The 26,269-nt window shown below is 43.2% G+C and overlaps 3 protein-coding genes across 8 annotated transcripts in view; 2 read left to right on the forward strand and 1 right to left on the reverse strand.

Annotated features, from left to right (window-relative positions):
- The first annotated feature begins 28 nt into the window (after nucleotides 1–28).
- LOC115762395 (sodium/potassium-transporting ATPase subunit beta-1-interacting protein) lies at nucleotides 29–8,819 on the forward strand. 6 transcript variants are annotated; one of them, XM_030704581.1, is made up of 8 exons: nucleotides 32–98; nucleotides 822–1,332; nucleotides 1,448–1,585; nucleotides 1,682–1,762; nucleotides 2,359–2,550; nucleotides 2,668–2,728; nucleotides 3,386–3,440; nucleotides 7,382–7,472. In XM_030704581.1, exons 2-8 carry the CDS (start codon nucleotides 1,273–1,275, stop codon nucleotides 7,392–7,394), a joined length of 600 nt encoding a protein of 199 aa, XP_030560441.1. In that variant the 5' UTR covers nucleotides 32–98; nucleotides 822–1,272; the 3' UTR covers nucleotides 7,395–7,472. The 6 variants fall into 6 exon arrangements, with proteins under 6 accessions (XP_030560436.1, XP_030560437.1, XP_030560441.1 ...); XM_030704576.1 differs by lacking the exon at nucleotides 7,382–7,472 and having other exon boundaries at nucleotides 29–98; nucleotides 3,386–6,201; XM_030704577.1 differs by lacking the exon at nucleotides 3,386–3,440 and having other exon boundaries at nucleotides 30–98; nucleotides 7,382–8,819.
- Nucleotides 8,820–8,912: 93 nt separating this feature from the next.
- LOC115762394 (angiotensin-converting enzyme) lies at nucleotides 8,913–12,520 on the reverse strand. Its single transcript, XM_030704574.1, has 6 exons — nucleotides 11,699–12,520; nucleotides 10,399–10,690; nucleotides 9,777–10,343; nucleotides 9,575–9,715; nucleotides 9,348–9,520; nucleotides 8,913–9,284 (listed from the first exon to the last, which is right to left on the reverse strand). The coding sequence occupies exons 1-6, from the start codon at nucleotides 12,393–12,395 to the stop codon at nucleotides 9,268–9,270; spliced, it is 1,887 nt and encodes a 628-aa protein (XP_030560434.1). The 5' UTR covers nucleotides 12,396–12,520; the 3' UTR covers nucleotides 8,913–9,267.
- A 2,517-nt stretch (nucleotides 12,521–15,037) lies between these two features.
- The window catches only part of LOC115762415 (sodium channel protein 60E), a 41,853-nt gene continuing 30,621 nt past the window's right edge, over nucleotides 15,038–26,269 (forward strand). Inside the window, exons 1-2 of the mRNA XM_030704607.1 lie at nucleotides 15,038–15,073; nucleotides 17,592–18,061. Coding sequence (XP_030560467.1) covers nucleotides 18,019–18,061 — 43 coding nt within the window. The 5' untranslated portion in view covers nucleotides 15,038–15,073; nucleotides 17,592–18,018. The remainder of the gene's footprint in view (nucleotides 15,074–17,591; nucleotides 18,062–26,269) is intronic.

Genomic DNA, 26,269 nt, shown 5'->3' on the forward strand with positions numbered 1-26,269 from the left:
CTGGTATTTTTGCTTTTATGACATGCGTTCACACTGCACTCCACTTGTAGTTGTAGTTGTTGCGTGCACAGCATACAGAAGTTGCGCGCACTTGCTACGTAAGTTGAGGTGTTAATTTATTGATAAAATAACTGCAGTCGCATATTATGTAAATGGAACAGAACAAATAATCAACTCGCATCATACGGAAGTGGCTGCAATGCAGCATAAGTGATTAAATGTGCATCTGTGTGTTTCTGTGTGTGTGTGTGTGTGTGTGTGTGTGTGTGTGCAGGAGTGTGTTCCAAGCGGAAATACATTGAGATTGAGTCATAAACGCGTCATATCTGTGATATCAAAATACGTATTGTGTTGTCATAGGCATTAATTTGATTAATTCAATTAGTATGCAAAACAACAACAAACGATTTATAAGTATACATATGCAAACTGTTTGCAGCCACTGTAGTCGAAAATTGTTACTGCGTGTGTGTTAGTGTTGGTGTTGGTGCAGCTCGCTCATCTTTATTAATTAATTAATTACTTGACCTGTGCGGTCAGAATGTGCGCGTTAAAGGCCGAAGAATTGTTTGAAAATAATACATATATAGCATACATACATATTACAGACAGCAAAGCAATGGCATAGTTTGCCTTAAGTTCGTGTGCACGTAATACTTGTTTACATACACACGTATGTGTACATATAGATATGCTGCCAGTGCATTAAGTGCGCTTGTGTGTGTGTGTGTGTGCGCGTGTGTGTGAGCGAAGTTTCTCTCAGTAGCTGCTGCTCATTTCGTTTTAATTTCTTCTTTTTTTTTTTCGTTATTTACTTTTAGTTCACACAGATCAGGTTTTCCAGCCAAGTGTTGTCCTCGCTGCAGCTGCATTACATTACATTTCTTCGTCTCCCTTTTGAGCGTATTATTCTGAAAGGTGCGAGAGGAGAGAACAAGTGGCTGGGCACATTGAAAGCGAGAACTCATCCCCCGGAAATGCCAATAGAAAAAAAAACAACGACAAGCATAAGCATATAAAGCGCATGCATAAAGAAAGCAACTAAAGCGCAATGCGATCAAGTTGAAGAACATAACGAAAGCAGAAAACAACGCATAAGAAGCCGTATGCGAGAGCGAGAGGGAAGACAGTTTGGAGTGCAGAACTAAATCAATGCAGCTTTTTTGCACTGGAGCAGCCGCACACATACATACATACCCAAACACACACACACACACACAGACGCACACCTAATCTTTGGCACAAATTTCTGAATGGAATAATTATGTTGTGATGGGCTCGTGCTCGTGTACACGGCGACACTTTCTGTTGTCAACATGCTTCCTGCAAATGGTAAGTGTGACCATATGTCTGGCCTTTGCTTTCTTTTTTTTTTTTCATGTGCATGCAAACAATGCGTGGTATCTATCTATCTGTTTTTTTCTCCCCCAATTTACCCAATCGACAGATAACGATTATCGAACGCCAGGTATTCGATTTTCTCGGGTACATGTGGGCTCCCATATTGGTCAACTTCTTTCAAATACTGTTTATCATATTTGGCTTCTATGGCGCATATCATTTTAGAATCAAATACATCATAACCGTAAGTACCGCACCACCCCCTTCCCCCCTCCCCCTGCTGGCACCCCTTTTGAGATAAGAACTGTTTGATAACCCAAATTTTTCTTTATTTGGTCAGTATTTACTATGGAACTTTGTTTGGATCGGCTGGAATGCGTTTTTAATATGCTTCTATTTGAATGTCGGCAGCCTGGATAGGGTGAGTAATTGGTGTCAACTGGAAAGCGTGATTGGGCAAACAGGAAAGGGCGCAACATGACCAAAATATAAATAATAATAAGAGCCTGCCTATTATTATCATACAGAATGTGTTCTATAGATATTGTATACGAAAATCCCACTGAAATTCCCAACAAGTTAAAGCTTCAAAAGGGGGTTAAACTCGATAATAGCTACTCAAGTCTGGATAAGTCTGGGATGGGCGCAACATGACCAAAATGAAAATAACATTAAGAGCCAAACTTTCATAATCTAGTCAAATGTATTCTATAGATATTGTATACGAAACTCGCACTGAAATTCCCAACAAGTTAAAGCTTTGAAAGGGTTTCAAGAGCGTGAGCAATTCCGGAAGTGAAAATCAACTATGTAGAAGTCTGGCTGGTTCTTGAAATACATATAAAACATAATTATATATAAAATATAATATTCACCATATTCCGTCAATGTACACGTAATTTGCAATCTACTTTCAACGCGTTTAGCACCTTTAACTGATAATAAGTTAATCTTATCTGAGCTATGAAAATCGATGCCAACAAATTGATATTTTCCATGATCTGGTTCGCTTTACAGGATAGCGATCTGCTCAATATGGGCACTGGCAGCGTTTCCTGGTTCGAGGCGAACGGCTATGGCTGCAAGCCCACCTACAATATCACCTCGGACGATCCGTATCGGCCATTGCGTCCGGAACGCGTCGATGATTGTCTATTGGACTACCCGCTCGTCGAGGTCATACACTCGGGCGCACAGTGCGCGCTGGCGGTGAGCATATATATATATATATATAGCTATATGCACAGTTGTGTTAATCAATTTAAAGTGCCACAAATTGTGCCCACTCTCACTAATGCCCTCTCTCCATCTCTGCTACCCCTTTAGCTGCTGGGCATACTTGGCGCGATTCTGATCAGCTGCATATTTCTCGATGAGGACGACAGATGTAAGTTGCTGTGAATTTCTATATGCGTACATACATACATACATATCGACTTATTGTGTTATCATTAAACACTATTTGGTAACTGGTTCTTAACAATTGTAGTTTGTCTTCAATTTAACCAACTTTGTGTATATATATCTATATAATATTGTATATTACGATAATTTCCCAACTTTTTGCCTTCCACGCGTTGTAACAAAATTAAGCCCGAATGTTTGTAAACGCAAAGACTATCATGTTTATATATTGTATTGTTAAACTATAATATTTATTTATCATATAAAAAATGTGCTGTGTTATATGAATTTCGATGCTTTGATATATACAAAAAACCCGCCCGGAATGCCGCCCGTGTCTATTGATTAACCATGCGCCAAGAGAATGTTTCTACATATATATATATATATATATAAAATGAAATACGAAAAAAAACCATATACATGTATGCCACATATATACCATATATCATATACATTACATAAACATATGCTCGTAAACGTAATCCATGTTATTTATGTCATAACAACAATTTATACAAAAGAAAGAGATATTGTATTTGCTTATATGGCTGTTAAAATGTGCACACACACACACACACACATATTATATATATATTATTATAATGTTAAAGCATCTTGAACAATTTCTGGTTTACAGTCGATTTCATGAACGGCGACGCGAAGAGTCCACAGCACACCGTCGTCCATCCAATGTACGTGAGCTATACAAGTATACCAACAACATCCGCAAGCGCCACAATGCAATCAAATAAACAGACGCAGACGCAAACGCAGTCGCAGTCGCAGCAGCAACAGCAACAATATTCACTGCAATTCTATCATCAACACAGACACAAATCGAGCAACCACAACTACAACAACAACAACAACTACAACAATAGCAACAATAACACACTCAACCAGCCACAGCCACAGCCACAGCCAGACACAGCAAATAACCCACATTTAACCCACACAAATGGCAGCAACAAGTCGCAGACTCGCCACCAGCCACATCCTCAACAGCCGCCACCCAATGAGTGCCAGCAGCGGCGGCGTCTCTATCAGAGCAGATCGCCCGCCTTGAACTCTGTCAGTCCCATGTCCGTTTCTGCACAGACGACGCCCTCGCTGTCGTACGCCTCGCTGCAGAACTCGAATCCGCAGCTGAGCAACAGCAACTATAGCATCTTCCATGCTGCTGTCGATAATTCGGGCAGCGGTCATTTTGCGCGCATCCATCACAAGCCGAAGGCGCCCAAATCTCTGCCAGATGTAAAGCATACACAGCTGGCTTTGGCGCGCTTGTCGCGCAATCTGGAGGAGGATGAGGATAGCTTTTCGCTGCCGCATTTGTCGCCCGATGGCGTCAGTTATGTGCCCTTCCAGAGTCCCACGCCCGAGAATAATAACTTGGCCTTTGGCTCCGTTCAAGAGCCACAAATCCCGTCTAGTCCCAATAACAATCATTATCCTGCATATGAACAGCATGGCCTGTTGGGCTATTCGCCCAAGTTGCTGCGCGGCGTGCCACGCCCCACTCAGATAGCGTTGCCCACGGTGCCCGTGCACAATTGTGGCCATGTGGAGCCGCCGCTGGAGACGGCATTGTCGCTGTCGTTGTCACCGCCGCCGCCGCCGGCGCCGCGTCCGCACATTTTCCAGCCGCGTCTGGGTCAGGCGCCCTATCCGGATCTCTCGCCCGAAATAGCCGAGAAATATGCCATGCCCACACAGCATGTGCCTGCCGCCGGCTCGCCCATGGTGCGACGCAGCCAGCGTCGACCACGTCCGCATCCGGCACCGGCGAATTTCTGCGATCAAATACGCGACACTCCGCCCGGCTACATGGTGCGCACCCACAGCGACGATCAGCTGGAGGAGCAGCTTCAGCTGCAGCAGCAGCAGCAGGCGGCGCCGCATGTAAATCGTCGCAGCGGCCGCAAGGCTCGCCCGCGCTCCTTCTGCAACTCGATTGTGGGCACCCAGGCCTAGCTGGTACCAATTCCAACAGATCCTCAATGCTGCATTCCACTTTATTAGTGACCAAATCTTATAGACTTTTAGAGATTCTCCAGCGGCGGCTGCTGCTCACGCGATCCGCAAACCTTATTTGTTGCCGAACCGAAGCTGAAGCTCTCCTCGTCTCTCTCCCGCTCTCTGTCTCACACCAACTCTCTTTGACTCAAGTAGGTCCAGCTTATATATAAACTCTCTCTCTCTCTCTCTCTCTCTCTCTCTCTGTCTGACTCTCTTAATATATCTATATATATATGTACTGCGGGTGCTGGGCGATTTGCCGCTTGCGTCCCATGTGTTGTCCATACTAACTAACTGTATATTACATTTAGTACATGTTGTCGTCTTTGTTGTGGCTAACAGAACTTTTTACGCATATTACGATTTACGAGTTTGTTAAATAGGAACACTAGAGCATAGTACACAAAACACACTTTAAGTGCAATGCAAGTCCAAGGAAAGTGAGCACATAGGAACGGTGGAAATGGAACACTTTAATTGAACAAACTGTTCCCAATTGTTAACAGCTCCAATTTGAGTGAAACACGAGATGGGAACACTTCGATAGAGTACAGTTTATTACACACTTTGAGTGTTGTCAAACAATATGTTGCCAATTGTTAAGTGTTATGATAAAATGCTGTTCCTAGTTCAATTTTAAATGCTAAAGAAGCTCTTCTTATTTCAAGTGCAATGCGAGCTTCAAGTGCTGTTCCCAATTATAAACTGTTCTTATAATGTTAGATTGGCACTACTTGGCTTGAATCTACTTGGAGCAAGTGCAAGTCGCATGATAGGAACTGTTGAGCTAAGCACTCACATATGCCGTGCACTTAACTGTTCTCATGTTGCTGTTCCCAGTTGAATGGAACACTAGAACACAATGCAAGTGGAATTAATTGTTCCCAGTTTGTCAACATGGAAACAGTTAAGCTAAGTACTCACTTAATATGCTGTTCACTCAACTGTTCCCATGTTGCTGTTCCCAGTTAAATGGAACACTGGGAAGTTGAATAAAATAAACTTGCAAAATGATTTTTTGGTCTTGCATTGCATTTGAAGTAAAAATAGAAAGAAAAAAAAACTAGATTTAAGCTTAAAATCGGATGCCTTGAAAGCCATTTACTAAATTATGTGACAAAAACGCACACATACATACATATGCATATACATATACATAAACATATACTAACACACACACACACACACACATGTGAGACTTTCCATAATGGCTGAAACATTATGAAATGTGATAGAAAAATGTTATAAAACAAACGAAAAAAAAAAAATAAACAAACAAAATGAGAAGGGAAGTGTAAAGAAGGGAGGAGAAGCGGAAAGTCCAATGCCTTCATAATTTTATGTTCAACTGTGATACTCTACATAACGATAACAAAACAATTTAAACAAATGTCACAAAAAAAAAAAAAACATTTATCGAAAAAAATCGAACTAACTAAAATTTAAAAAAAAAACCGATACGAAAATTGTTGAAAAACAAAATTTAAATGAATGCCAATGCAACGAAAATGCCTTTAAAACGGAAGCCCCTCTCCAAAGGAACTACTTAGTAAAAAAAACAAAAAAATAGTTGCCTTCTTGTTGAGAGAAATTAAACATAAACAATTAAACGCGTGTAGTTAGCGAGATTCGTTAAATATATATATAAATATATATCAATTGTTAAGTCTAGTGTTAAGCTTTACACGAGAAATTCGCTAATTAGCAATTAGGCAGAATCATATAAATATATATATGCATATATGAAGTACATAAAATCGATTTATATATATATATATATTTATATATAAACAAAAATGAGCTAATTGCGTGCCAATTTCTGCAAAATGATTCAAGCGTTTCCCCGAAAATAAATGTTCATTTACACAAATCTATGGCCTTTAACTAATTATCGATATATCTAGCTATCGATATATCGATCTATCTAGCCAACTGGTTAACACGGCTCTTTGCAACTCTTGTAATTATAAATTAAGCTAATTATTTATTTACGTAAATCGTAGGCGTTTCTTGATATTTTTGCCTATCAAACTATCGGTCTATCTGGTTAATCGGCTTTATATAGCGCACTTTCGACTCTCTTCTAATTAAAATTTAAGTGCTTATCGATTTTTTGGCCTATCGAGTTATCGTAATATCGGTCTATCGGGCTAACACGACTTTTTGTAGCGCACTTTCGACTCTATTCTGATTGAAAATTATCGATATGTTGGCCTATCGAACTATCGAGCTATCGTACTATCGTTCTAACTGGTTAATCGGCTTTTTGTAGCGTACTTTCGACTCTTCTAATTATAAATTAGGCTGATCATTTACGTAAATCTTTTTCGGTTATCGATCGCTTATCGATATGTCGAGCTATCGAACTATCGAGCTATCGTACTATCGGTATATCTGGTTAACTGGCTTCACATGTAGCGCACTTTGGCTCTCTTCTAACCAACAAAATCAACGTAAACGTACCTCTAACGACTCTCTCTCGTAGCTAATCCCGTATCCATTTTAATCACACACCAACAACCTAACCCGGCCAGGTAACTGCTGCTCTATTCGCTGAAGCACTCGCTCCACATTTAACCAGCTATTCACATGCTCTTTGTTCTGTTTCCTGCAGTGCAGCACATTAACAAACAGTCGAAGCATCGCCAATCGCTGTACTCAATGGAGTTTGGCGCCAGCAGCGACACCATACGACATCGCAGCGATCTGATGCTGGGCCTGGGATTGGGCCTCGGCGGCGATGGCGATGCACGCGATCAAAATGGCGGCGAGCTGAGCCCCAAGCCGATGACGCCGCGTCGTGTCAAGCGGCGCTCGGTGATGGCGCGCGGCACTCACGGCCGGCAATCCAGCAGCGGCAGCACACGTCGCTCCCATCACGGCTCCAGCAGCACGTTGCGATCCAAGCACGGCGGACACGGCGACAGCAGCAGCGGCAGCTATGTGCGCAGCAGCACGCGCAGCTCCCGGCGCAAGTACCAACAGAATCCGGTCACCAAGCTGCTCGATCAACAGCAGCTGCAGCAACAGCAACAGCTGCAACTGCAGCAGCAGCAACACCTGCATCAGCCGCCGCCGCCGCCGCAGCTGGGCTCATTTCATCGCTCCTCGCTGACCGCCTCCAATTTGCAGTGCCTGCACGACGACAACAACGTGGCCGTCGGCAGCCTGGGCAAGAGCAACAATCACTATTATCGCCGCAACATACCGCTGGATCCCATTTACTATAATACCAATGGGCAGGGCATGCTGCTGGAGCAGCCGGCAGCGTCGCCGCCGTTGCCGCCGCCGCCGCCGCCACCAGCGCCGCTGGGCGGCGGACACTATAATCCCAGCTATCAGCATTCGAATACACAGCTCAACGATGTGGGCCATGCCGGCGATGAGCTCTACAACAATCGTCCGCCCTCGGTCCGCTCCAGCTACTCGAATTTCCATGGCTCGCGGCCGCTTGCCGCCGCGTACAACACTACGGAGAATGTGTTTGTGGGTCTGAGCGGCGCCAGCGCCAGTCCGCCGCAGCCGCCCTGCACACCGCCGCTCTACCAGCAGCATCCCCTCCACCAGCAGCAGCAGCAGCAACAGTATCTGCCGCCGCCCGTGCCGGAGCCGGCGCCCAACTATGTCAGCTCGTCCTCGCACGGCCATATATCCTTCTCAAAGCGCACCGCATCGCGGGAGAGCATACGCTCGATGGCATTTCTCAACAACGGGCCGCCCGCCTACAATCTCAACTATCACACGCCGCCGGACTCGGAGACAACTATGTAAAACGCAAACCAGTTCCCATCAAGATCTCGATTAGCTCTCGAATCGGACTGCTCGTCTATATAACTATATACAACTATATATATCTATCTATATATATATAGTGTCTAGGGTACTATTTACAGCTTCGCCTCGAGCGTATATTTATCGTAACTGTTTACTTATATCCATATCTATAAATGTATTTAACGTATGCCTAAAATATAGTCGTAAGCTTCGCGTCGTTTTACCAAAGTGCCTTTGTACATAAACAACAAATAAACGATTCTTTTGTATGTATATCCATTAGCATTATAATATATCGATTATGGCAGAGTTTCAGTTAAGGATTTGATTTACTTTCTCTGGATATATATATACAACTGCAAGAACCTGGAAGAGTTATGTTTCGATCCCTAAACTTCGTGTTTAGCATTATAATATAGATTCTGGCATAGTTTAAGCTTAACCAGGATTTGATTTACGGTTTCTATATATACGAAACGAGAAGAACTTGGCAGGATTATGTTAATATTGTATCGAAATTGAGGCCAACCTCAGGCCTCACATATGTCGGAGAAGGCTGGATCGTAACGCTGTATCAATGGAAATATCGATTGAAAATAAAGTTGTTGGATGACCAAACTTTACATTCTTTACTTTTCTTTTTGGGTTTCTAATAATTTGTGAGTATTAAAGTTTATATGAATATTTTTGATAGGTTTGGCCAGATAAATGTGCTCCATTGCGCGGCTATTCCTTGCGACATACTGCAAACAGAAGAGATGGAGGGATTATAAGATTGCATTTAATTTAAAGATCTTTCGACTCACGCTCATCGGCATCCCAGCCGGGCTCGATATCCAGCTGCATGTTGCGCTCCTTTAGCCAGGTGAAGAGCGGGGCAAAGTATTCCAAGACGCCACGCCCACTTAGCTTACGTTCGCCCGTGGCAATGTGCATAATGTCGCGCCAGTGCCTGGTGGCGCCCAGCTGCATCATCTCGCTGGACAAGATACGGAATGAGTTGAGCTTGGTTTCAGATGGTTTCTATACCTACCGGAGCAGGGCGCCCGCCTCCTTGCTGTCGTAGAAGTCGCAGTTGTGCAGCGGATAGCTGGGATCGCCTGGCTTATACTGGCCGCTGGCCAGGCAGAAGGCGCGATAGAACTGAAAGCCCAGAATCTCCGTGATGAACTTTCTATTAGGAAGAAAAGCAAAGCAGGATTAGTTAAAGATCAGGGAGCACATTGAATCCTGACCTGGTATTGGAGCGTTCCGGCTGCATGCCGCGATAGAATTTGTAGTCGAGGTCAAAGTCCTTGGCGGAGCGCCAAATGGGCGGCTGTACGCCCGCGTATTTGTCCTGCAGGCGCCAGAAGGCGCAATTGTAATCCTGGACACCAATGCGTCCGTCCATCACATCCACCAGAAACTTGTCGTTGATGAAATACTGCGGCACGGCCAGCAGCGTATGGACGCCCATGCGGAACAGCCGATTGAGCGACTGATGCTCGGTCAGGCTGTCGTTGAGCAGGATGTGAAGGCGGTGCAGGTGACGCGGTGTGCCCGAGGCCAGGACGGCGGTCTCGCCGAGGGCAGCTCCAAAGCCCGGACACGGCTCGGTGTCGAGGCCGAAGGGCAGCTCCCGCTTGTAGATGTTGTACTGCAGCTCGGCCATAGTGCCGTGAATCTGCATCATCTTCTTGTAGTCCAGCTTGGGGCAGTAGCGCAGCGCCACATCCGGCGGAAAGTAGTACACCTGCGACTTGCAGTCCGGCCCGCCCTCGTCGTCGTTCATGCGCCGCGAGTAGCGCTCATAGAAGCCGCTACCAAGAAGATCAAATATGTCTAAGGGATTCTCCACTGTGCTGAGCCACTTACTCGGACATGTGATTCAGGCCTAGGGACTCGAAGAACTCGGTTGCCTTCTTGTTAATCTTGACGGGCGTGACCAGCACCTCCTCCAGCCTATGATGCACCGAGGGCAGCTGATCCTTGGGATACGGGGAGCGGAAGATCTGATGCGAGTACCACGCCTGCGACAACATCTGGTCCATTACGGGCGCCGATATGGCGCCATCATCCTTGAAGTTGGCCTTCGGATAGGCCAGCATCGCCGAGTGCCTCAAATAGGCATGCATTTCCCGATACAGCGGCATTATCTCCCAGATAACTGGGAATATGTCGAATCATAAATCATCGAATCATTAACAAGGTAAATCTCTCCAAGATCCGACTTTATATATTCGATTTATAGGTCGCCCTTACTTGTGTCTTATATCCCCATTTCCCATCCAGCTGTTTCGCAGCTCTCAGTCAATCAGCCACTCATTCAATCAGTCTATCAGCACAAATAATTTAATATATATCGATTTCTAGTTATAATTTACGCTTCTGTGGCACGACCCTGGAACTTGCAGCCTCAAATAACACCCTTTTGCTTTGATTGTGGGCATGTGATCAGTTCGTCAATCAGTCAGTCAATCAATCAGTCAGCACTAATAATTGTATATGCAGATATCTTGCTATTTGTTATGTCCTTGAAAATTGCACCCCTATTTTCTTCACAGTTCTTTGGGCAGCGTGTTGAGCATCATTCAATCAATCAATCAATCAGTACACTCAGCTATTTATTTATAGATGTATACTTCTAGTTGTCCATCACGGCCTTAAAAGTAGGACCCCCATATGCCACCCCTTTGCTTGCGTTGTGGGGCTATCATCAGCTATCAATCAATCAGTCAGTCAATCAAATAGTCCGTAAATTAATCAGACAGTTAGTCAATCAATTAGTCAGTCAATCAATCAGTCAGAACATTAATCAGACATTCAGTCAGCCAATCAATTAGTTAGTCAGTCAATTAATTAGCCAATCAATCAGTCAATCAATTAATTAGTCAATCAATCAGTCACTAAATTAGTCAGACAGTTAATAAATCAGTCAGTCAATCAATAAGTAAATCTATCAATCAGTCAGCCGATCACTCAGTGAGTCAATCAATCAGCCAGTCAATAAATCAGTCAGCTAATCAACCAGTCAGTCAATCAATTAGTCAGCGAAAATAGATTGTCTATAAAAATAACGAGTTGCTTGTTTCTTTTTTAGGCTGTGCCTTGAGCAGCAATCAATCAATCAATCACTTAACAAAAATAGTGTAAATTCAAATAGATTGTTATTTACCATCCTCCATCTCGGCCTGAAAATTCTCGGTGTCATAGTAGAGGTACCAGGTGCGCGAGGGCGTCACATGCCCATTGTAGGTGGCCGCGATGCGCAACAGACGCACGTAGTCGATGAATGTGGACTTGGCCGTGTCCTTGTCGTTGATGGCGCTGCGCCAGCTGTACCAGTTGAGCTTGAGATCATCGTAGCTCTTGCTGCGCATATTCTGATTGTAGATCTGCGGATACATGGCCAGGGGCCGGCGCGCGGAGCAGTCGTCATGGGTGCAGACCAGCGAGCCGCTGATGAAATTCTGCATGGCGCGCAGCAGATCCTTGGCCTGTTCATAGTCGGCGGGCCGCAGGCCCTGCAGCTGCAGCTTGGCCAGACGCTGGACGCGACGTCGCAGCTGTGGATCCCTTAGCTGCTCCACGGGCACCACGCTCAGATTGGCGGCCAGCTCATAGGCCAGCTTATACGTTTCCGTTTCCACTTCCTGCTTGCTGGGCGCCTGGCCGCCCAATGGCGACTTGCCCTTCGAGGTGAGCTGCAGAAAGATGCGCCTGCGCATATCCCAAATGCCGCGCATACGCTCCGTGGCCACATCCAGTATACGCAGCGTCGACTCCTCATAGCGGGCGGAATGATTCGAACTGGGCGTGGCCCCACACGCCGTGGCGACCAGCAGCAGCAACAGGAGTCGCTGCCACAGCATGGCGAAGATTGGCTTGGAGCGGGCTTCCGCTGAGCAGCTGCTGCAGATAACTCGTAGCTTATCACGCAAAACTTGAAAATGCGTTGTTTTTTATTTAATTATTTGTTTGTGTTTACGTTCACCCAGCTCTGAGCTCTAGATGCGCACTGAGCGCACAATTTCAATGGGGTTTTTCTATCTGGGCATTAATTTGAACGAAGGCGTGGGCGGTTTATTAAGTAGTCGTAGTTCTATAAAGAACTATCGTAGAAGATAAAGAGTGGGAGAACTATATAAAATTGCATTATAATTCTTCTCTTCTTACATACAATTCATCTCACCATATTTAGCCCTTCCATATCAAGATCTACCGCCAATCCTTCGATATATATTATCCTACACTATAAACATATTCGTCATTTTCACAATATTCTTAAACATAACTCGAAGATTTTAAGAGCTAGAGACATCAAATTTGGTATGTCGACTCTTGTATGGCTTACACAGATCCAGAATATTTCACTTTTTGGCTAACTCCAGCTGACTTTCTTGAAATTGTAAAAAATGTTGCAAATTTGGTGCTATAGTCTTGGGCCTTGGAATTTACATCCTTTTTTATGCCATATTTAAGTGCTGAAAATTTCAGAAAGATCGGACACTTAACACCCAAGTTAAACCGGAACGAAAAGCGAACATATCATAAAAATTCGAAATTTCCCACTATTTCTTTCGCATATCATTTTCAATTGAGGTATATTTAATTGAAAATTCTTATTAATTAACTTACTCACAAAACTACCCATTTTAGAGGAGATTTTAAGTCGCAGTTGTTATCAGTTTCGCAAGTGCGAGTTCAGCTTGGGAGCATAGAAAACGTCGAGGAAAGAGTAAAGCGAGCTGAACATAGTATATCAGCATTTTTGTTGTTGTTGTGTTTTTTTTGGAAGCATTATTAACACATTGTTTATTTTTGTAGTGCATTGCGGATGCGCCCGGAACTCAAGGCCGTGCCGCATGCACGAAATTGAAATGAAGCATACGCCGTGTGTACGCCCATACCGGTTAAATAACGTATACGCCACGGCAGTTAAGTTGCAATTCGATTGAATGGCAAAGCGAGAGGCGACGCAGCTTCAATTCTTTTGTTAGTCAATGGCCCATATTTGTGCTTAATAATTTTGACATTTTTAGACAGACGGCCTGCGGCGGCAGAGCAGCAGCAGAGGCAGCAGCAGAGGCAGCGCCGAAAATAATGGGAATTGGGGCATGCCCAGCAGCGCATTTGTTTATGCCGGCAGGAGAACAAGCTGTGCCAAATTGACGCTGGCCATGAGTCGTAACTATTTTGGCCTGGTCGGTCGCTTGCTTTTGACATTTTGGCCAAAACAGTTGCCGTGGCTCGCTGCGACACGCACATGGCACACGCCATGCCAGAGAGAGAGAGAGAGAGAAAAGTACCATGCTCGCGTGTCCTGGCATGTGCGCAATACTGGGAAATTTTGGCTGCTCTGCAGATTACGTCAAACGGAAAGGAAAACCCGTTTGCTCGCAGTCAGTCACCAACGAACCTTAGAACCGAGCAGTCGCCATTGCAATGCACGCGTCCGTAGTGCTAGACACACAAACACAAAAGAACAAATAAAATAATAATCAAAAAAAAAAAAAAGAAATAAAATAAAACAGCCAGCAACATAAAGAAACAAAAACGAATAAGAGAAAGGACAGCACACTGACATACATACACACACACACACACACACTGACACACACACACAAAGAGTGGGCAGAGATTTACAAGTGCAAGCAGCGAAAAAGTCTTCTGCGCCCAAAAATAGAGTGAAATGTGCATGTTGTTGTTGTTGTAAAGCAGGATATAACGGAAACTAACCTACATTTTCGCGCTCTTTCGCACGCTTTCGCAGTAGCCAAAGACCAACACATACACAGTCACACATGCACAGTCACACATACACACATTCAAAGCAACTGTGACGCTTGTGCTGTTGCTCTCTCGCTCGCGCGCGCTCTCGCTGCCCTCGCACAAAAGCAAAACGAAATCAACAGTAAATTGTAATAACACTTCTCAGCTTAAGGTGTGTGCGTGCAACGCCGCCGCCGCTGCCGTCGTCGTTGTCGTCGTGTGCGTGTGTGTATATGTGTCAAACAATGTGCGTGCCAGCGCTATTTTTTGTTGCCATTGCCAGCTCCTTCGCTTCCTTGGTTAGCATTGTTGCATAGAATCGCAAGACGGCGATTGCGACTTAAATATAAATGTAATTAATGTAAAATATATACACACACACAACAACAGCAACAACAACAACAATAGGCAGCAGCGACCGCAATAATCATAACAAAAGTGTGCCCAGCTGTGGCCAATTGAAGTAGCCGCAGCAAAGTGAAGCAAAAAGGAACCAGAAAATATCAACAATCGAATGCAGCCGCTAGCAAAATTACATATACATATGCACTTATCTGTATGTGTGTGTATGCATGCATGTGTGCATATATAAATAGTAACTAGTGCATTGGCAAATTGAAATGTAAACGCACACACGCACAAGCCTGCGTACACGCGTGTCTGTGTGCCTGTGTGTGTGTGTGTGTCTGTGCGTTGTTCAGCGATTACATAAAGAAAATACCAACAACAACTACAACTACAATCAAATGCAATACAAAGCAATTAAACATATTTAAAGGTAAATCAGCGAACATTTTCATACACTCACACATTGCCATATGCATATATGTGTGTGGGTTTTAATACATGCGGTGGGCGGGTAACGGGTGTTTGCCTGGTGGGCGGGCCGTTTGCTGTGTGGCCCGTTGCGGCCATTGCGGTTGCGGCGCGTTTCATTTTTTTTTCGGGTTTTTTCTTCTCGTTTTTTTGGCCCATAAATTAGCGCTTGATGTTCTGCACTTAACTAGCGCAGCAGCAGTTCGTGCGGCAGCTGGCTAAGAAAGAAAGAAGAAAGTGTAGCATAGCGCAAGGCGCAGGCCAGCTTCCTGCTGCCCGCACCTGCGGCCTGAGGTCACGCCCAAAAACAACCGCGCCTCGTCTTAACTTGGCTCTGTTAAAGCGGACGAGCTGCTCTTATTGTTGTAATAAAAAATATTTTGACGATTTGTGTGCTTAACAAAAAGCGCTGCAGGTGCGAGCGAGGGGGTTGGGGGGGAGGGTAAGGGGACGCGTACCGCAGGGGTCCCGCTTACTGATTACTGCCCGCTGCTGGGCACACACACACACACACACAGATACAGTAAGTTATTCTTTAGCCGCGCACAAACTCGTTTTCCATTTCTTTCAAAGAAAACGCGAAGTTTTTTTATTGTGCAACAACTTTTCTTGCAGCTTGCTCGGCGATTGATTTTTTTTCTTGGAAATAATAACAAATTATATATATACACAAGATTTGAGAAAAAGAGATAGACAGAGAATTTCCAGCTTAAAATAATATTTAAATAACTTTTTTTAATTTCATATGAAAATTCTATTAATAGGCGCTTAGATTTTGATATTTTTGGATTTAGTAATTAATCAATAATGTTTTTAATTTTGGTTTATACTCAATTATTATTTTGCACATTTCTCTTACTTATGTTCGCTTCAGCGAGCGTTCACTGTACCCAAGTCTAAGGCCGGGCCCGCCTTTATGACTGCATTGTTGCGCCCTCTTGACACCTGCGCGCCAGCCCCTCCCCCCGCACAGCTCCCTGCGCCCGCGCTCAATCACAGTGTGGCTTCCGACAGGAGGCATCACACCTGCCTGCACTATGCGAGTGTGTGTGTGTGTGTGTGCGCGCTGGCAAACTTGATATTGAATATTTTATGGCACTTCATCTAACGTTTCTCCATTTCGCCAGCGTCAGCGGTGTCAAGAAGTTTGTAAAAACACAACAGGAAGCAGGCCTACCCAACCAACCCCCCACCCACCTCCACCCTATCCGGCCACAATAACAACAATAACGGTAAAGACACACACACACACAAGCAGCATCCGAGCGTGGCCTCCTTCTATTTGCCTTTTGCTGTGCGCCATTTATCAATTTCTTGTAACTTACTTTTAGTTGTGCGCACCTCTGTGTGTGTGTGTGTGTGTCTGTGTGTGTTGCCATAATGTTAATTAACTTTATCTTTATACAGCTTTAAGTCTTAAAGCTTGCACATTTTCCGGTTCTGTGTGTGTTTATCATTTCCGTTACGCACATTACGTATACGTTACGTAAACGTAATGCGAGCGCATTACGTACACGCCGCATAAGCCGCCCGTGCAGGTGTCTTAAGCTGCGCATTAGCGTCAGCCAATTTCCGCTTAATGACGGTCACAATTGACAGCGAATCGAGCTGCAGCTGAAATTAAATAGAACTATAAATGAAAGGATATATGTGTGGGCCTAACCAGATATGGGCGTTACTTAACCAAAATCAAGGAAGCTTTTTGTTTTTATACCCTGAACCCATTCAAAATGGGTATAAGGGTATATTGTATTTGTGCGAAATCCAAATGTATGTAACAGGCAGAAGGAAGCATCTCCGACCCCATAAAGTATATATATTCTTGATCAGCATCAATAGCCGAGTCGATCTAGCCATGTCCGTCTGTCCGTCCGTCCGTCTGTCCGTATCTCAAGGATCTCAGAACCTATAAGAGCTAGAGACTTGAAAAAGATGTAGATGCTCCTAGTTCCCGCGCAGATCGAGTTTGTTTCCGATAATCGATAACTTACTCCGTTTCCAAGCAATCGATAAAAATCGATAACGATATCCTGTTTTTTGGGCAATTTTGGTAAATAATAAGAGCTAGAGTCACCAAACTTGACATATAGCTTCTAAAATAGAATATATATACATATATGCATTTGATGTTGGAAGACGAGGGTTCAGGGTATCCCCTGGTCAGGAGCTCCCGACTAGAACCTCTTACTTGTTTCTTTATCAGCTAAGAAAATGAGAATGTAATGTTTTCTTAAAAAAAGTTTGATATGAGTCAGTCATTTGGTTGCTGGTTCAAATCCATCGACAAGTGTTTATCTGAATTCCAATTTAATCGAACTATGCCGAATCCCCAACACATTTCCCCCAATGTAGGGCTTGCGACTCGAAACTACTTGCCTTAAGACGTGCAAGTGTATTGTGCGTGCGCCCATTTACTGATGTGACTATAAATGGGCTGAAAAACTAATAAGCTGTCGCTTTTCTCATTTGCCATTTTGCAGTTAACCCAAATACAAAGCATACAAAAATGTCGGCCCAACAACAATAAACAACGCAACAAACGCAACAAAAGGGATTTTGGAAGAAGGGGGTGGAGGATGCCCAACATTGGAAACTGTCATAATCATCAGATTTGCATAGCCTTAACGGCTTTGGACCCGGCCGAAAGGCAGCTGCCAGCCAACAAATGCTAAAGAAATGCGAAATGTTAACAAAGGCGACAAACTTAACGCTAAATGCGACGATTCCAATGTGTGAGCAGCACGGACTCTAGCAAAACTGTGACAAAGCGTCAGTGAGAAAGAGAGACAGAGAGTGTGAGAGAGTGAGGGAGGGAGAGAGAGGGGGGAAATTGTAAGCAAGATATGCAACAACAATAGCAACCCGGGCACCCAGGCACAAGGACATTAACGAGGACAATCAGTCAAGATGAGTGATGATCAGACGCTCGCTGCGCAGAATGAAGATAAAGGTGAGTGCATAAACCAACCAGCTGCTGCTGCCAGTTTAGCTATATTCAAGCTAAATTTAGCCGCTAATTGATTACATTTGCATTTGCGCCCCTATAACTATTGCTATTTAAGCCTGTATAGTTAATTAAAGTTTTGCCAGTGTTGGAAAATAAGCTATTTTCTAGCTTAATATAGCCGGGAACTGAAAACATTTGCATTTGCGCCCCTACAACGATTGCAATTGTACTTATTTGAATCTGTATAGTTAATTATAGTTTTGCCAGTGTTGGAAAATAAGATAATTTCTAGCTAAATATAGCCGGAATCTGATAACATTTGCATTTGCCCCGCATAACTATGGCAATTGTACTGTATAGTTAATTAAAGTTTAGCCAGTGTTGGAAAATAAGCTATTTTCTAGCTAAATATAGTCGGGAACTGAAAACATTTGCATTTGCGCCACTATAACTATGAAAATTGTACTTGTTTAAGCCTGTATAGTTAATTATAGTTCAGCCAGTGTTGGAAAATAAGTTATTTTCTAGCTAAATATAGCCGAAATCTGATTAAATTTGCATTTGCGTCGCTATAACTATGGAAATTGTACTTATTGTACTTAGCCAGTGTTGGAAAACGGGCTATTTTCTAGCTAAATATTACCGGAAACTGTTTAAATTTGCATTTGTCCCTTAATCCTAAGACAATTGTACATATTTAAGTCTGTATTTTTAGCTTGTGTTGGCAATTCAGCCATTTTCCAGCTAACTTTAGCTACTCGTAGAGGTTTTTATGGGCACACTGCCCAAATTTATTGCGTTTCTTAAACTAATTTTGTTGTTACAACAAATAGTTGATGCCCAGAATTGAATTTAGCTTTTCTTAAGCTATGTTCAACATAAGAGTTAGCCATTTTTAGCGACAGTTGGCAACACTGCCGCAGAGCCACGCAAGATGCCCAGATACACGTGTAAATATATACAAATATATATATATATATATATATAAATGTAGTTGCCCAGGAAGCCATAAATATCGAGTATGAAACAGATTGCCGGGGTCGGGCGAAGGGCGCCGGGGTCGAGTTCGCGTTTGGGTGCGGGTTGCCATCAAATCTGCGCTGCGCCTGGGCCATGCATATGAAAGCAGCTCTGGCAGGAGAGATGCCTCCCGTCGGACACCCGCCAACTGGCCCAAAGGCAAACAGGTGAAAATGATTTCAAGTGAAACCAACAACGACTGCAAAATACTTTGTTTTCCAGACAAAGGCGTTTGCAGCCTTCAAAAGCTGTCAACAGATCGAAGCGAACAGCTGAATAAACCTGACGTACTGCAAAATATATGTCTATATGTCTTCGCGTCTTACGTCTTCTCGGGAGCTTGAACCTTAAGCTTCGTGTTCATTATACCGATGCTTAGCCCCTCAATCCTTAGATCGACGCTCATCCACGTAACCTCATGTTTCCATAGTCAAATTTTGTCATCTTCCTAACTTGCGAACCTTCAGGAAGCCTCAGTAAACATTCAAGTTAAGCAACTATTAGCTTTTGGGTTTCATAAGTCTTAGTTATAGATTTATGGAAATAAAAAAGCAGTCCATTGCGACTAATTGTTTTTGAATAAAATAAAACCCGGTAACGGGCTCCTTATATATGCAACCCTTCTAATTGCGAATCTAATCCGATTCGACACAATCAACAACGATTTTGTTATGGTTATGAAGGAAGTTATGTAAGAACTGAAATTATGTTTAACTCGTGGCAACTTCCGAAAGATACAGAACCGATCGAAAGCGTCTATATGTATATTCGTGTAACCCGTTTTCTCTAGAGCCTGAGCCCAAAATTTCCCACATTCCACTTGTGAACAACGGACATGGCTAGATCGACTCGGCTATTGATGCTGATCAAGAATATATATACTTTATGGGGTCGGAGATGCTTCCTTCTGCCTGTTTCATACATTTGCCCATATTTGATGGGTTCAGGGTATGAAAAGACAATCGCAAATTGAACTGTTCAGAAAATGAAAGGATTTATTATTATTTAGCGAATATTATGAGGAATCGAAAAAGAACTTTCATTGAAACAAGAAACAAGTTAGGTAAGAACTGAAGTTACGTTTGACTCGTAAGCTATGGAACCGATCAATTATCCAGCACGCGTTTACTCGTCTCTTACGGCTTCTTGGCGGCCTGACGCCCAGAAGACTTCGTGCTCGTTCAAATGTTGACTACCTTTAGCCCCGCTGTTGGGAATCGAAGTCCCGCCTGGGTGCTAAGCTTCCCAACTCGAACTGCTTGGGTTTTCTCAATGTCATAGCTATAGAGTTAGGGCTATATAATAAAAACACAATCGCAAATTTGAATGCTTTGCAAGCAGAGGTTACTTTAATCACGTAATTTGACTGGACTTCCCAAATTTGTATATACATTAGGCAATGCAGCACAGACGGCCAAAAGCAAGCCCAGTTTCCAGTTCATTGTTTTTACTAATCAAATATAATGAAAATCCCAAATCGGACACCTTTTATATGCAATTCTTGTAGTTGCATATCTAATTCATATAAACCGATTCGACACATTCAACTGTTCAAAAACTATACGAAGTGAGCGAAGCTAATATGCCCGGCCCGGCTTGGGGGGGGCCAACAGAGTAGAGTAGAGCAACACGCAAGGCTAAAAGCTGTGCACGGATTGGCAGGAACTGGGACAGCGGGCGGGTGGCAATGGGCGAGTATTTACGGTTAGCTTTGGTGTGCGTGTGTGCGAGTGTGTGTGCGGGTGTGTGTGTGTGTGTGTTTTGTTGGGAGCCTCAACGCGGACCTGGCTTGGCTCATCAGCATAATTAAATAGCCATTGCTCATTGTGTGCGTGTGTGTGTGTGTGTGTGTGTGTGTGTGCAGCTCAATAAAATCTGACTCGAGCTCGAATCAAATATGCCCTGCAAGCACACACACACACACACGCACACGCACACGCACACGCACACGCACACAACTACACTTAAGGAGCAGCAGGACTGGAGGCTGTTTAAATAAATGATAAACCAAAAACGCAATCGCTCTGGGAGCCAACCCCACCCCCTCCTTCCCCTCTCTCTTTACTTTCGCTAATGACTGGCCATAAGTTACGAAACAGGGGGGGGGGGGGGGGGGGGGGGGTGGGTCGGTTTATCAGGGCCAGGAGCACAGGACAATTGCGCAGCTGGGACAAACGTTCAGCGCAATGCAGCTCGAAACAATGCACAAAGGCCGAAGCGCAGCATGTGGGCGCGGCGGTGGGGGCGTGGCCCAAAGACTGCGACAACGGAATACAAATATGAACGGAAACGGAAACTAATTAAATATGTAGAGCAAACTGTGTATGCGTGTGTGTGTGTGTGTGTTTTTTTTTGCCTCTCCTCGCAGTTTACCTTGGACTGCATTCTATTTTATTTGTATTTCTTTTGATATTTTCTTTTGGGCCGCAATTCAATTTGCCTTTTGGCCAGGAAGCGCGCCGAAAAGAAAGAAAGTGCCGCTGACGGGCAATTATGCCACACACACACACACGCACGCACACACATTCACAATAGTCACAGTTTCGAGCTAGCCAAGCCGCAGCTCACCATTGAACTTGTGCAAAGGTCTGGGCACAGCTGCAGCGAGTCTTAACATGAATGCGGCTTCGACTGGTTTATTTTGTTTTCAGTTTTGGAAAAGCCAACTTACACAAGCACACACACACACACACACATAAGTGTGCCTGTGTGTCTGTGTGCAATTTCCGCAAAATGCTGAAAAATGGGTATCATAGTTTTTTGGCTAAGATCTCTAGAATAACTCAAGCCCAGCACAGCCTTCCTACTGCCATGCCTCACAAATTGCAACAGACTGTAGAAATGTTCTCTTTCAACTATTCGCAGGCAATTCCATCTAGATATCATTTGTCTTAGTGTGAGTTGAAGCCAGCTAGACAGCCTAGGGTATCTTGCTAGTCGTTCAGTTCCATTGTCGCTTTGAGAATTGCTTTGCTTCCGCATAAACCAAGTCGCGCATCTGCCGAAGATGTTGCCAGCCGGTTTCCACTGCAGGTTGCTGCTGCTGCTGCTGCAGTTGACTTTTTTTTTACTGCTGCTGCTGCAGTTTCTTTTGCTGCTGCATTATGCAATACGGGAAAGATGTGCGTTGGTTGCATTTAATGTTAATGTGCGACCGCCAACCGGTTGCCCATCAACGTAGCCCTGCTTCCCAGTCTCCCAGTCTACCTCCCTCTCCCTTCCACTCGCTCTCTGCCTCTCTCACTCTCACCCTCCGGCTGCTGCTTTGCTTGGCTGTTTGCCATCATCATCAAGCGTTACATACGAACTTGCAACTTGATTTTCCCAGTTAGTTAATCACTTTTAAGGTCTGGCTTATATATAGATAGATATATATCTGTTAGTTTGTTGTATTTGAAATGCTTTTCATTTGGTTTTACCTAATCATCGTTGCCAGCTATACTCTAACTATTCGGGGCACACTGCACAACCACATCGTGCTTGTAACGCTTCGAAAGCAGCTCAAAACAATTTGTTGTTAACTCGCTTCGGATATCTTCGTCTTCTATAGCCAACATCAGCATATCTTCTATATCACTTCCCGTTTAATATTTTTGAAGTTAGTTTATATAAACTAATTCCATTTCCATTAAATTTGAGCCGGCGACTTCTTGCTTGCTGGTTCTACGTTCACAGTCGTTTAGCAAATTTTGTTGATGTTTCTTCAACAAAACTTGGACCAACTTTTTTCCCCACTTGAAAGTTGAGGCTCACTTTTGAACCTTAAGGCAGCTTCAGTAAGAATTTCAGCTTGTCAACTCTGCTTTATGTCATATATACAGATGTAGATATAGAAATAGTACACAATCACAAATAGAAATTGTTAAAGATGATTTCTTTATTCCTTCAATTTAAGCGGCTTCGCGCCCGAAGGGTAGAAACTAGGCAACGCAGCGCAGAAGGCCAAAAGCAATCCCAGTTTGAAGTCCATGGCGACTAATTGTTTTTGAACCCGACAACGGGCTCCTTATATATGCAACCTTTATAATTGCGAATCTAATCCGATTCGATACAATCAACAACGATTTTGTTATGGTTATGAAGGAAGTTATGTAAGAACTGAAATTATGTTTAACTCGTGGCAACTTCCGAAAGATACAGAACCGATCGAAAGCGTCTATATGTATATTCGTGTAACCCGTTTTCTCTAGAGCCTGAGCCCAAAACTTTCCACTTGTGAACAACGGACATGACTAGATCGACTCGGCTATTGATGCTGATCAAGAATATATATACTTTATGGGGTCGGAGATGCTTCCTTCTGCCTGTTACATACATCCCATCTTTAATGGGTTCAGGGTATAAAAAGACAATCGCAAATTGAACTGTTCAGAAAAGGAAAGGATTTATTATTATTTAGCGAATATTATGAGGAATCGAAAAAGGACTTTCATTGAAACAAGAAACAAGCTAGGTAAGAACTGAAGTTTAGTTTGACTCGAAAGTTTATAGAACGGAGAAATTATCGAAAGACTTCTCGGTTGCTTGAACCCGTCTTATTTATTATACCCAATCCGCAATCCCTAGCCACGACGCTTAGCTTTGACTAACTTGTTGCCCCATTTGGAGCTCGAAGCTTCGTCTTGTTGCCAATTTGTGAACTTTCAGTAAACATTAAAGCTGCCCAGCTCTAGATGCAGATGTATAACAATAAAAACACAGTCGCAAATTGGATAGTTCAGAATAATAGGATTTATTTATTCCTTCAATTTGAGCGGACTATTCGGCACACTGTCGACATAATTGGGCTCACCGACGACCACATTTGGCAGCAGGGCAGCGCAGAAGGCCAGAAGCAATCCCAGTTTGAAGTTCATTGCGAAGGAATTCTTTTTGAATGTTTAAAGAAACACTTAACGCGGCTGCTTTTATACGCACCTGTTGTGCTCGGTTATGTAACTGAAGCGTAATCCGATTTTATGGTATATGATATGCACATATATATATATATGTATATATAATCACATTATTATGGTTATTATGAAAGTTGTTGCATAACAGAAAAAAACCTTTGGGGTCCAGGAAAGAGCCCTCAGGGTTAAGACAGCTTGAAACTGTCTGAGAGTCTGCTATATTATGACTTTGTTAACTCTAAAAGTATCTTTCTTTATACATATCTCTGTTTTAGACATATCTTAAGAAGTCTCAATCTAAGGCCTTCTAGGTTTTCCAAGAAAGAAAAACAGATCAACTATAAACCAAACCGAAGCATTTGCTAAAATATAAGAAACGTTTCAGGAAAACCCAGCTACAAAGGGCCCAGCAAAGTGGTTCGAATCGGAACTTTTCTTTTTTGAAAGTCCCGATACGTAGATGTGTCCCTCTCTCTCTTTCTCTCTCCCTCTCTCTGAGCCCCCGAGGAGCTAACTTGATTTACGAATTCTTCTAATCTCTCTCTCTCTCTCTGTCTCTCTTATTGCTATTATTTTCGTTTTTACATGTTCAATGATAATTTTTGTTGAAAATTTGCATCTAGAAATATATAAGTCAGGGTATCTAAGCAAACGGTGCGACGTTGAAAGCTTTTTCCCTATTATTTGATTTGTAACAGCTGCCCTCAATGTTGTTGTTGTTGTTGTTGTTGTTGCTGCTGAAGTAGCTTTTATGTAAGCACCTGGTTTGATGATTTTAATATGATTCGACCTGGTTGGTCGTCGGCAATTTCATAGGTCTTTTGTTTACATTTTTGTTGGCAATAGATGGGCAACTGATCGGCGAGGCTTGCAGGGCTTCGAGGAATGTTAATCAACTGATTTGCATGGTTACATCTGCCTCCCCCCCCTCCCCACAGACCCCCTCATCAGCTGATGATAGCGGTAATGAATATTGCCGCCCATCTGGCGCTCAGCGAGCACTAATGAAGACCGTGTTACTAATCGGCAGCGAAAGCAAAACAATGGCACCCGTCCATCATGCACATTTATGGTTACAGATACAGATACAGATACAACAGTTGCAGATACAGATACATTGGCGAGCAGAGATACGGATGCGGGCGCGCTCTGGCCATGACCTCGTCTCTGATGTAAGAATGAGCGGCAAATCAACACAGTTTCGCCAAAGCTGCAACAGAGCGTGATCTGTTCAGCCAGTGGCAAGTCCCAAATCCAATTGGCCACCAATTGGGAAAGTACTTAAACAAATGCCCATTCGAATTGCGTTTAATCCTCGTATTACTTCACTCCCTTTGTTTTGTTAAAGGGTTGAATAGATGGAAGAATAGCTTTTAAATATTATTTGTTTATCCAATTGAGAGACATATTCTCCATCAGGCAACTCTTTGAGCTCTTCGTTCACTTCATTTGTCTGCTCATTTCCTGATAAGTTTCCATTTTCACTTGTTTCGCTTATCACTGCCAAGATTTCCACTTGCTCCCCATCATAAAGGGTTTCACTTTCTACCTGTTCCCATTATGTTCCATTTTCAAATGTTCTGCTTCACTTTTATTTTCATTTGTTACCTACACTATTTCAATGTTCCATTTTCAATTGTTTCATTTCATTTTCACTTGTTCCTTAAATTTGAACCAAGAAAAGATTTTCACATGTTCCATACGATTATGTGTTTCACATGTTTCCAATACCACTTGTTTCTCGTTTCATTTGTTACCTTCACTAGCGAAATGTTCCATTTTCATTTGTTCCCTTCTTATGCTTCTAATCCTGTTCCTTAAATGTTAACCTGGTAAAAATACCACTTGTTCCCGCTGATAAGGTGTTTCGTTTGTTCCCAATATGTTTCTATTTTTATTTGCTACGTTCACAATGTTCCATTCTCAACTGTTCCCTTTTCCATTTTCACTCGTTCTCACTACCGTTTGTTGCATACATATATTCAATCTTTTTGTAAATTGACTATTCCAATATTTGGCATGTTCCGTTGAGATTAATCAAAAAAAAAATCCTCTTAATCTTGGCTTTTTAACAGATCATTTATTAAATTGAACATTTCAATTAACGGTGTACATAATCTGTGAAGCTTAAAGCAGAAATAAGCAGGCAATAAAGACAATTTGCAAATTTAAATGGATTGACACACTAACACACATAAAAATCACACTTTACGCTGGACGGAAACAGAAAGAAAGAAAAAAAAAGCAATTGTAACTGGCGCAAATTAAACCAATTTTTGATGTGCAACACCAAATGCCG

Source organism: Drosophila novamexicana, unplaced genomic scaffold (genome assembly GCF_003285875.2).
Source record: "Drosophila novamexicana strain 15010-1031.04,08,12 unplaced genomic scaffold, DnovRS2.1 tig00000564-arrow-pilon, whole genome shotgun sequence".
Taxonomy (NCBI): domain Eukaryota; kingdom Metazoa; phylum Arthropoda; class Insecta; order Diptera; family Drosophilidae; genus Drosophila; species Drosophila novamexicana.

Coding starts and splice junctions, on each gene's coding strand:
- LOC115762395 (XM_030704576.1), top strand. CDS start 1,273: ATGGGCTCGTGCTCGTGTACACGGCGACACTTTCTGTTGTCAACATGC. Junction 1,586..1,681: donor GAATCAAATACATCATAACC/GTAAGTACCGCA, acceptor TTATTTGGTCAG/TATTTACTATGGAACTTTGT. Junction 2,551..2,667: donor GCGCACAGTGCGCGCTGGCG/GTGAGCATATAT, acceptor CTACCCCTTTAG/CTGCTGGGCATACTTGGCGC.
- LOC115762394 (XM_030704574.1), bottom strand. CDS start 12,395: ATGCTGTGGCAGCGACTCCTGTTGCTGCTGCTGGTCGCCACGGCGTGT. Junction 10,344..10,398: donor GGCCTGAATCACATGTCCGA/GTAAGTGGCTCA, acceptor TCTTCTTGGTAG/CGGCTTCTATGAGCGCTACT. Junction 9,521..9,574: donor GAGGCGGGCGCCCTGCTCCG/GTAGGTATAGAA, acceptor TATCTTGTCCAG/CGAGATGATGCAGCTGGGCG.